This window comes from Triturus cristatus, chromosome 10 (assembly GCF_964204655.1).
Source record: "Triturus cristatus chromosome 10, aTriCri1.1, whole genome shotgun sequence".
NCBI lineage: Eukaryota > Metazoa > Chordata > Amphibia > Caudata > Salamandridae > Triturus > Triturus cristatus.
The window spans coordinates 239,848,998-239,861,283 of NC_140593.1; the positions used below are offsets into that span (position 1 = coordinate 239,848,998).

The 12,286-nt window shown below is 42.4% G+C and overlaps 1 protein-coding gene across 1 annotated transcript in view; it reads right to left on the bottom strand.

Moving 5' to 3' along the window:
* Positions 1-12,286, bottom strand: part of COL28A1 (collagen type XXVIII alpha 1 chain) — a 688,108-nt gene that overhangs the window by 155,563 nt on the left and 520,259 nt on the right. Inside the window, exon 30 of the mRNA XM_085630877.1 lies at positions 5,339-5,374. Coding sequence (XP_085487003.1) covers positions 5,339-5,374 — 36 coding nt within the window. The remainder of the gene's footprint in view (positions 1-5,338; positions 5,375-12,286) is intronic.

Here is a 12,286-nt window from a genome sequence, read left to right on the forward strand (position 1 = left end):
TCTTGTGAGACATAATTTTAGGGTCTGTCGGGTAACCCTCCTCTGTCCCACTTGATGATATTCCAAAATAGTCTGGTGTCCCTGACATGGCTGGCATCCTTCAAGTCAGACCAATAGAGCTCGTCCCATTTCTTTTTGGCCAGACTTATACATTTTTTGTAAAATTGGCGAGCTTTCCGCACGTGGTCATTACGACCACTGGAGAGGGCTGTAGTAAGATCGGCTCTGGCTCTCCTGCAGTCATTATCATACCACCGTAGACGCTTGGGAGGGAGACTTGTCTTTCCTAGCAGGTTTGAAAAAATACCGGCGTAATCCCTTGAAAAAAGTTTTGTGGAGTCCAGTGATTAGCGAGATGCCTGGGACAGTGGTCTTATAACTCTCAAACTCCAATATAATTTTTGACAGCTGATTGTCAATGCTATCGGTAACCTTGTCATTGGACTTAACCACACTCCACTTGAGCCTGCGCATGTCGTTGGAGGGGAAAACTTCAGGTAGCATGGATTTCGTCTCCTCTTCTTTTGAGTTGCCATTCTTCCACCAGCAGTGCGTTACACATAGAGGATTATGGTCACTTTCTGATCTAGGTTCAACTACCATATCTTTTACTGGCAAAACCATTAGGCCTGTAGCTGGCTACCAGCTTTTGACTTTGTCAGTGCTGGCCAACCCCTACCATAGATACCCTGGCTGCTGGAGTACAGGAGTCTGAGTGAGGTAAGAGCTAAACGGTTTTCAGAGGGGAGGAAAGGATCTTTAGTGAGTGGCAGAGTGGCAGACAGTTCACAGAAAAGTCCTATAAAACAAGCATTTGCAATGCAATAGGTCTCACATTTACTCGAGTTTGAGCTATTGACATTGCAAATAACAAAGCCTTTTATTTGTGTTTTAGTTTTTAAAACAGAAATAAACGGCATTGTCATTTATAATGCCAATAGCTTAAACTCGGGTAAATGCGAGATCTATTGCATTGCAAATGCTTGTTTATATAATTTAGCAGAAACTGAAGCCATTTTGTGTTGAGTCTGTATCAGAACTAGTTTGGGCTCTGGAGCAGAAGAGAACGGTTGCCTAAGTGCGTATTCACAATAGGCAACAGATTTCATATAAATACCAATCAATAGCAGTATATTGATGTGCATTTGCGCTTGTCATGTGTATATGTATATATTCACTGAAAAAACCATAGGTTTCACACATGTTATAGTTAGCGGAAATTTTACTGATAAAAAACCAATGAAATTCCCCCGTTATAGTTACTGTAGGCAACTATAACTCACGCGACCGCAATCCTCTGCTGATGCTAATACTGTATTTAGACACTTATTTGCCCATGTCTTCTTCCATACATTTTTAGCTATACATATATTACAAATATTTTTTTTTCATAAAGACACATATGTCATCAGCAGAAGATTGCGGTCGCGTGAGTTATAGTTGCCTACAGTAACTATAACGGGGGAATTTCATTGGTTTTTTATCAGTAAAATTTCCGCTAACTATAACATGTGTGAAACCTATGGTTTTTTCAGTGAATTTGCAAGGTTTTTTAAATGCTAATTCCTAACTATAACGTGTGAAACCTATGGTTTTTTCAGTGAATTTGTACGGTTTTTTAAATGCTAAGTTACTTTACGCCATTCATGGCGTGCGCGCCCACTTAACGCAGTTCGTTCCGTGCGCGCACGGTGCGCTTCGCGCACCGTGCGTGCACAGTGAGCACGCGGTGCGCTTCGCGCACCACGCGCCCACTTTACGCAGTTAGTGCCGAGCACGCACGATGCGCTTCGCGCACCGTGCGCACATGGAGGACATATGATGCACTTCGTTTTGAAAGGTAATATTTTAATTTTTCGCACCTGTTATAAGCCATGCACACGGGGTGGGGAGAGTGTGGATAATTTTTTTTTTTAATATTTTTTTTTTTAATATTTTGGCTTTTTCGAAATTCTGATATGCCATGCACAATTGGTGCACTGCGGGCACCAATTGCACACGGGGTGGGGAGAATGTGGATAATATTTTTTTTTTAATATTTTTTTACCGTACACGTACGGTAAGCGTAATCGGCGAAATTAGCGAAAAAATAAAAATTCAGTTTTTGGCCTTGGGGGATCTTTGGGGACTCCCTCTACATGGCTATGTGTGTGGGAGCTGTCTAAACAGCCCCTTTACATGTTTTTTTGCTTTGTATTTTAATCATCACTCTCAGTGCGAGAGAGAAAATGGCGGCCGCCGCTTCCTGGTTTCGGCCGATTCGAATGTTTACTAAGATCTAAGAGCCAATCAGAATCGCGCTCGCGCACGCCACCGTACGCGTACGGTAAGCGTACCGTAAGCGCACCGTAAGCTGGCTCAGATATATATATTGATTTAAAGGCTATTTTCTCAGAATCTACTGAACAGATTTACACCAAACCTACAAAAGGCACTTCCTTGACCTGAGGACTACCTCTCTGCCAAATTTCTAGTAATTGTGTTCAGCCGTTCGGGCTGTAGCCCTGTCTAAAGGTCCTATGGAAAAATGCATGGGAAAAACGCGTTTTGGGACCCCCCTTTTATCTCAGCCCCCGCTTGACGAATCCCCCCGAGACTTTCAGGGTAGGAGCGGAGCGTAGCGCCCCACCTATTTTGAAAAATTCGCGAGGATTCGTCGACCGGCGCCAAAGTTATTCAAAATAGAATGTTGCGGATTTCCTATGGAAACGTGGTCCTAACTATAACTACCTACTGGCGACCGCCAGTAGGTAATATATATATATATATATGGGCATCTATGTTAATGGAACAATATATAGATCGATGCTATGACAGTGAAAATTAATGTGGCTAAATTAAATATGCTACTGGGGAGAATGTATACTAATACATGTATGCCTTCCCCCCCACTCCCATTTTATACCACAGAACAAATGTCAGATTTTATGTTATTGCCATAGAGCAACCCATCTAATGTGGAAAAAACACTCTTTTTCCTCAGAGATTATTTGCTACTATGTCTTTAGAGTATACTATCTCTGCTGATGCTCACAAGGCCTATTCAGTGTGCCTGCATCTCACTGTACGGATTTAATCCACTATCTCCTCTTAAATGTTTATTTTATTTAAATGTATTTGTTTATAACTACTAAACAAGCCATACATAAAGAATGCAAAGGGTAACGTGTTATGTACTACCAATTTTGAGTTAGGGAATAGTCCTCATGACACACTTGAGGCTTTGCTTCTTGTAAATCACTTCCCCTACTATCCAGAACATTGCTGACAAATAATAGATTACACTTTGCCCATAGATAGATCGATAGTTAGATAGATAGATATATTGCGTTTACTTGTTGTTTTCTTTCCTGCAATTGAAAAGCTTTTTATTAATTAATAGATACAGAAGCTAAAATGAAGCCAGTTAATTGGGGGGACCATGATATTTGGTCATTTAATGTCAGCTGTAGATGATGGATCCCCGAACAGTGTCATGTATGTGCATGTTTACATTGTGCTGAGGGGATTACCAGGTATTCGTTCACGCAGCTCTCTGATGGATGTCACATGCGGTTTTTCTGAGTCCCCAGAGAGATCATGCAGTCTGTGTTTTCTCCTTTGTACTGCCGGTCAGCGGTGTATTCAACTGTGTAGCCTTGGACCGTGTCATGTATGTGCATGTAACTTGCATGATCGAGGTAACTATTAGAGGCGATACTAGGTGTCTCTCGGACCTCTTTCAAGTGCTTGCCGTCCTTTTTCCCAGCCACCCCCTCCCCAGGGGCCGGCAATCTGAGGGATAGCCCCGGGCGCCACAAGCTCTAGCTACGCTTTCATGGGGGAAATCTACATTTGACCATGCCAAGGACAGACCTGCAAGCTGGTCTTACATTGCTGAATGGAGCAGCAAGAGGTATGCTGCAAGTGTTTAGGACTGCATGTCCAATGCAGACTCAAACCAATTGAGGGTAGGAGTATTTGTCATACCACAATTGGAGATTTTATTCCAATTGGTGCAAAAGTTGTATAGTGGAGGCTATCACCAGACTGTAGAGTGGTCCATGAGACAGTACCTTTGAATCCTACTAAATTGTTACCGTTTTCCCAACTAGGGTGAACGCTACATTCATTAGCTAACATTAAGCTTGTAGTTGCAAACTGGGGCGTAACAGAGGCCCCCGCAGCCCACGCTGTGCGGGGGGGCCCCCTCAGCACAGTACTTTCCGCCAAGAGTTCCTGATAAAGTTCATAGTGGCGGGCCCTCCATGCATCATACAGGGGGGCCTCCGCAAATATTGTTATGCCACTGGTTGCAAAATGGGTCCGTTTTGGAGGAAAGGCATTGTTGGTCACTGTTCCAAAGCTGTGGAACAAACATCCTCTCCAAATTCCCTGCAGGAGGACCAAAGCAGATTCAATGTCATAGCGATCTAAAGGGGAATGAGCCTGGACCCCCTCTAGCACAGCTTTCTTCGCGTTTTCGAAGGACTCCTCAAGATGGAGATCATAACAATGCTCCAAAGAGGGTTGTCTCTATTCAGTTTTGAGGACAGGCACAATTGCTACCTCTTCATCATTAAGGGATGCATCACCATCGAGTCACTCAGTATCGATGACTCAGAGACCCATAACAATCAAGACACTGAGATTCTTGACATCAAAAGATGTTTGGACGTCGAGGCATAACAAAAGGCTTGATGTTAAGAAGAACATTACATTTTCTGCGGGAGTTATACAAAAGGACGATTCTAGTCTCTGCTGATTCTGAGTATTCTAGGGAGTACTCCCCTTCCAGTGAAGTTACACTAGTGGTGGACCTCTTGTCATCTCTGTCTCATTCTAGATCATTATATCCCAGATGCATGTTGCTGCAAGCCTCTCAGCTTCGAACTCAATCGCCAGCTTCACCAATTCACCTCCAGTTCTGAGTCAGTCAGTCAGTGCTTATGATTATCAATGGAGATCCCTTAAACGAATCTGGAGTTTCACACAGCACACAAACACCACATTCTTGTGCACTGTCTTCTTAAACAAATTATATTTGGTTTAATATGGCCATTGTTCGAGCAACATGGCAGTTAAGTAGCATCTTTCAATATTTCACTGGACGCCTTTTAGCAAATTATGAAGAGTTGACTTCTAGTATTAACTTTGAAAGACCCATTAGACAAAACACAAAAGTAGAACAAAACAAATCCATCTGTTTTTAGAACAACTGTATATTGTGTATTGGAATGAGCAGAAAATAGCTAGCAAACTGCATGCACATAGGTAATCAAAAGCATTGTGTGCAGAGGGCAACATGATAGCACAATGTAATATAAAAATGAACACATGCATTACAACATATACTTACAGTTAGGCCAGCTTCTCCTTTCAATCCTGAAAATCCCTAAAAACAAACACAAAAAAACAATGTATAGTTATGCTTGAGTTGTGGCTAATATGGATGTTTAACATCTAAGCTCACGCCATCATACTTTGCATTATACCAATATGTGCATGTATATTGCTTAGTTACCAAAAATATTTCCCCTACATTTAAATTCAAAAGTAGCAGGGAAGGCTACTGAATATACCTCTTGATGACTATGGCAATGATTGGGGAGACATTTAGAGCATATCACCTTTGATTTTTACTGGATTTTGACAGTAAGGTCTACAGCTGTACGTCTACCAGATGTAAATCAGTCACCGTTGTGTTTGCTTGGCTATCTTACTTGAATACTCGAATATTACCTATATGGAGATCTCTCATTTATCTACTCACAGTAGCCACATGAGTAGTTCTAGTAAACTCCTATTCCACTCTTCCGTCAGCTTTGTGTCTCCATGTTGACGTCCAGATAATGCTTTTCTTCACAAATGCATTGGGTAATCAACACTGCTGAGTACTTAAGCAATTGGGATGGTACTCGTGGTACCTCTTCTATCACCTGCTTGCACCAACAGAAATTCAACTTCGCTGGCATTCACCAGGTCACACGCTGCACTATGTGCAAGGTCAAAACACGAATATTCAGGGCAACGTCTAAAATGGAATTCATCTATGTGTGGACCGTAGGTATAGGAAAGTCATCCTATTTGCCCTGCTCACCCCATTGTTTGACTGATGCTAGTGGTTACTGACTCTGAGAAGTGCCCTTGGCTCTGGTATCCAGGCCCAGTGCCAGTACTTTGTCCTCAAAAGGTGTTTAGTAATTGGTATTATTCTAATTGGCCAAGACAACCTACCTGTAAGTCCCTGGTATATAGTAGGACATGTGGGTTTAGAGACCCCTGTGGACATAGTGGACGACAGTGTGAACTACTGTGGTGTCTGGTGTCACTTTAAAGCCAGACATGCCTTTCAGGCTGGTTTTAAAAAAAAACAATGTCCAAATTCGAGGGTAGGGTGCATTGTTATAAAAAGCAGGGACAATATAAAGTATGTTTTACATGCCCTGGTAGGGAAAAACAGCCAAAATAGTTTTCCCTATTGTAGTGCTGCAAGCCCCATAGGGTAACATGGGAAGGCTTTATTAACTTAATAAAGGTTAACCTTTTATTGGTGCTAGCTAGCAATATCATTAAAAATATCAAAATATTGGTTACAATAAAACCCACACCTTGATGTATTATAACTATCACAGAAAAGTAGTTTTAGAACTTTCCATCCTGAAGTTACCTAAAGCAGCACAGTAGCAGCCTCTTCTGATTGTTTAGTCTTTTACAGCCTGAGCTAAGCTGCTACCTGAGTAGGTGTGAAGAGGCCTGAGGTGAACAATACAGCCATTTGGTGGGAGGAGATTTGCTTCCTGGAGAAGCCAGGGAGAGGAAGGGCCTGGGGAGATATGCTGGACTTCATAGGCTGGAGAACATATGTCACAGAAACCAGACCCGCCCCCACTTCCTTGATCCTCAGCCTGATGGGAGCCCCCCCCTAATTAGATTAGGAGAGGGGCTGGAAGAGGAGTGTAGTCAGATTTGGGTTCGGTTACACAGACACACACATAAAGGAGAGATTTTCTCCACTTTGATTTTTGTGAAAACAGTGAATTCTGGGTCAAAAATATGCCACCCAGGAAGTGGTCATAACAGAAGGAGGTAACTTTACCCCTATTTGTTGAGGGTGTTCTTCGCTCCTGCCAGCCAAGAATGGAGGATAATTATGGGAAACCTGCAGGAGCTCCTAAAAACTCTGCCTCGAACAATAGAAGAAGAAAGACTGCTCTGCTGGACCCTTGGACAGCACCACAGAAGGCTTGCACTCACTAAGGACTGCACCTGCTGTACTCTCAAGGTTCCAAAAAGAAAGGACTATGCCTGACTCAAAGAAAAAGGAGCGGACTCCACGATGAGCCACAGGTAAAACAGAGCTGGAACAAGTCTCCTGCAAGCTGACCATTTGCAATTGGATTTGTCCTGGCCTGTGCAGGTGCATTGTGGGAGATTGAGTCCTAGCCCCCAAGAGGCAATCCAGAATCTCTTAATCCTTGGCTGGTGCTGTTGGACACCTCTACCCCCAAAGGAACCAACAAGGAACAAGATGTGAAAGTTTGGAAACTTTCTACAAAGTGTTTCTGAAAAGCTCCAGGAGGAGACCAGCTTGGCGTCGAGAGTCAAGCTGCCATCGTTGACTCCCAAATTGGCCTGATCACACTGGTTTGTCCCGCTGAAAGCTCTAGAGCTCCTCTCTGTCGAGGGCAAAGATTTCCAGAGATTCACAGAGGTACAATGCTGCCGCATGCACCTCACCAAGTTGAACCTCAGATCCGAGAACCCGCCAACGAGACTGTTGGGGGGTATATTTAGTGGAGCTTTGAATTATGCTTGCACCACACATGATACATGCACGACGCAAATCTGTAAATCATATTTATGAAGCCACAGAACACTACTTTACATGGCTTCAAATGGCTTCAAAACTATACTCTGTGCAAGGGAGGCGTCCCATGGGCTTTGAAGTTGGTTCTCCCACGTAAATCTCATGGTCTTTGACACACTGTAGATTTAGAAAGTCTAGCAAACCTTGCAATGTGCCCAAAAGATACCCCTCCCCAGATGAGGCGTAATGAGGAGAAATATCTTTATTTTTCCCAGTTTTTTCATCTTTGTGTGTGCTGAATTCTGCAGCATACATAGAAAGAGGAAAACACCTCTATGGATTGTTTTTGTGCAGGAAGGTGACCTTCCTGCACAAAAACAATCCTGCCTACAACACAGGCACCCTATCACCAAGGTACAAAGGTGCCTGCTTCGGTGCTAAGCTACCGAAACGGTGCCAGTGCAGGGGCAAAGGATAGAAATGCACCATATTGGATTAATACAGCACATTTCTGCCCTTCCCCTGTGACCCTGGGCAGCGTGGCAAGGTAACTTGCTGCACAGCCCTGCGCAACAATTATTGTAAATAGGCCCCTAAGTGCAACTCCGAAGGTAAACCTTTGACTGGGACCTAGCACTGATCCTATCCTACCTGCAGTTACACATAATTGTCTCCTAAGTTAAGCCTGACTGCTAGTTTGCCAAACTACTAAGGGCTGAGCAAGGATTCATTTATTCAGACTTGACTGGACCTATTAGTGATTGTGGTTTTATTACCAGCTGAAGGTGAATACTCCATCTACTAATAATCCACTTTCCTACATGAGGAAATTTCTCTGGTATTATTCACCCATCCAGAGAGATTGGCAAGTACGCTACTTTGCCCATTTTGCTTGAGTGTAACACACTCTTCAACCATATGGTAACCATAATGTTGAAGAGTGTGTTACCATATGCAGTGCTGGAGTCCTGGAATTTCCTTTTACAGACCATTATAGTGCAGTAGTCCCATCCAATTTGTTTCACTGATGGAATCAAGACTATCAGCTATATTTCGATGGTCAGCCAAATGGTAGGACAGGAGACTTGCATGTATGGGAGGTTACATGGCCCCTTCTGGTAGCCTAATTACACAAATGACTGGACTAGAGACCACGCGTTGTTAATCATGCCAGAGATTGGCTCAACATTGATCAGAGAAAAGATTGTGGGTTTATAGCAGGAGAAAGAATGGGTTGTTGTTCATTGGGACACATGTACCGGGATGCTGATGCACGATTATGAGAGAAGCGCAGTCGAGTTGGTATTGTCAAATATTTCTCGCAAAAACCCCCAAAATAAAAAGATCCAGATCCGGAGGCAGGACCTTCTCTTTCAACGGTGCTAGAGCCTGGAACGCCCTCCCACTGCACCTTAGAGCTAATTCTAACCTCTCAACCTTCCGCAGACAACTAAAGACCCATTTATTTCACTCAATCTAGCTAATCTCATTCCTAATTCTCCTTCCAAGCCTGCTGTAGGTATTCGGTTTTCCTAGCGCTTGGACGCCTCCGGGCAGCAATTCGCGCTATACAAATGTACATCCTATCCTATCCTATCCTTGTCTAGCTCACAGACTGTGTGACCACTCTTTCGAACGCAAGCTGTGAAACCATTCAATAAGGTAAGGTAGACTGTAGGGTACGATTCATTGTGGAACTATCCCTTCAGCTATTCATCAGGGCAGAGGCTATGCAAACATATACCAATAAGTGCTGCTTTTGGCTGAAGCTTCTCTCCTAGTTGCGAGATGTTTCTGGCCTTTCTTCCTCAGTGAAGGGCTATCTTCAACTGAAGCCAAGCTGACCACAAATATAGTCTGGAAATGGGACATTTTCCAACCTGTGATGTCTGGATGGCACTGTAAGGTGTGTCTTCGCTCCTACTCACTAGCACAGGTGGGTCCCTGATGGAGAGAGGCCAGAGAAGACCTGGAGTAGTGGGTTCTGCTCAGCAATGCCAGCAAGAGAGCATCACGGTGTTGTAAAAGTTGGTGGTGACTCACGTCTACATCATGCACATGTGTCAAAATCACGCTGCAGTTTATTAACTTCTTCAAATCATCAATGGTCTCTCGTCATTTAGTCACATTTTCAATTTTGAGTTGATGTGGAAAACTCTCATATCCTCTGATTTCCACACCACATCTCTCCTTCCATCCTCTCTGCCTTTGTGCACTAAACCAACCTGCTGCCTTCAGTGGTCTCCATGTACACTTATTGCATTTCCCTGTCATTACGTACAGTCTCTTCAGGGGAGGTGTGCATACCTAACACAATTTTCCTTTTCTACTGATACAATGTACTAACTTTTGATCGGCTAAACTGTGTATTGTTTAAAAAACGTCCGTGTTATATTTTCATGGGTGTGTTTTTTTACAGATTTATATTTTATGTTTTAAACAAATAACATATAAGTGCCTTATCTGGAGACATTTGACCAACATGTAAAGATGTGAAAAGACTGTCTTTCAATCTTTAACATTTTAGTCAGGAATACTCTTTTACATACTCTTACAGGCCTTTGTAAATTAGCCCTGAAACATCCAACTCCATGTTATTGAAAGTGCAAAGAGGGCACAGCTCTCTCTATTTGTGCTAATAGTATATGAATATTTCCTGAATGGTCCCATTTTAGATGTTTTGTGGCCAATTCATAACGCATGTAAGAGTAAAAGTACAACAGGAGGGCTACTTTACTTGCTCTAAAATGCATTTGTGAATAGATCCCTTGGAATCTACTATCCAAATTTCTCAATAAATACCTAATTGAGAATTATTGTGAAGTGTTCTCTTTTCATCGTTAACAAGCATGCCTCTTGCTATGGAGGCTCTCAGTTGATGAAAAGGATAGATGACACTGCATGTAGACACCTCACCTCACCTCACCTCACTGTGATGTGATAACTTAAGGGACTCCCGAGTACAAATATTAGGCAAAGGATATAAAGGCAAGATCCATGCAAACACTGCATACAGATGATTATGATAGAAAAGAACGGTCCAGAGATCCTGGGTCTGGATATGAATCCCTAGAGTTTTGGAGGAGTTTTGCTCAAGGCTCTGGACTTTTTCTGCCTCAAAAGGAACAAGTGAGGAGAGGGTTGTGAGCATGTGTTCCTTAATTCCTATTTTGAAGGTAGCACAGTAGACGTAGGTATGAGTGAAAGTAGTTCTTTTTATTTTTCACTTAATTGGGTCCATTTCACTCATTATCATTTTTTCATAGTCAACATTGTAAGAGAGAGAGAGAACAGCGTGTTTCGCCCCGTGTGGCGAGTAAGGCCAGGGCTTTCTCAGGGCTGTTAATGGAAAAAGAGAGAAGTATAAATATTGGAGCACATGGCTCCCAAGAGAGGAAAGGGGACACCAGCCAAGTGTTGGAGTGAGGAAAAGTATTGAACAGTGTTTTGATGGTGTTGTCATTGTCTTACTGAATACAGAAAGTGCCATAAATAAGAGATTAAAAGAGTGGTGGGACAGTTACTTTTAACTAATGCTATGAAAACGGAAGAAAAGTGCCAAGAAAAGAAACTCATTGAGTCCCATGTCCATTCCAATAGTTCTCAGCTAGAAATAACTGTTTAAGAATAAATGATTCCAAGCAGCTAAGATAGTAGTGCTGACATACGGCATATTGAAGATTGTTACTGTGCATATGATACATAAGTATGATTGAAGTAGCGAAATGGCAGACTAAGCACGTTATGGTCTTAGCCAGAGAACGGTGGCATGCAATATTAGAGGGTTCATGCAGGGTCAGAGCATGCTTGGTGGTAGTGAAAATAAGGTAAGCAGGTATATGATACCTATTTATATTATTCCAGTGAGACAAGGTATCAGCATCAGTTTCATACATTTTCAAGAATTGTAGCGTGACATTGTTAAAAATATCCAAATCTGCAGGCACAAGCATATTTTATAGACAAATTATAATCATCATTCATAAGAGTTGAAAAAAGATACGTAATGATTATTCAGCTTTGTGTGCAGACGCACTCAAGAGATAGCAAGCACAGTCCCTTCAGATTAAGGATACAATCACTTTGCTGATTTCAACATGGCAGATCTTCAATAATATATCTGTGGTCAAAGTTAACATATTTATGATGTTCTGCCTTTTTGCTGAACACCTTGTAACTATTAAAAAGGAGAGACAACGGTTATGTATTTTTAGCAATTTGAGGCAAGGTTTTGAACTAGAGTAAACTAATAAGGAGCCGAAACTGAGTTTGTGAAAAGGAAAAACGTTCCATTATTGGCGCGTTGCTTAACAAAGATGCTTAGTGGTTTGCTCTAGTGATGTCCTGACACGAGCAGGGGAACTGCTGAACAGGATTTTATTTTGCGCGCTTTGAGGCACGGCTTTGAACTGAAGTAAACTAATAAGGAGCCGAGACAGAGTTTGTGGAAAGGGAAAGGCGTTCCATTATTAACGCGTTGCATAGCAAGGATGCTTA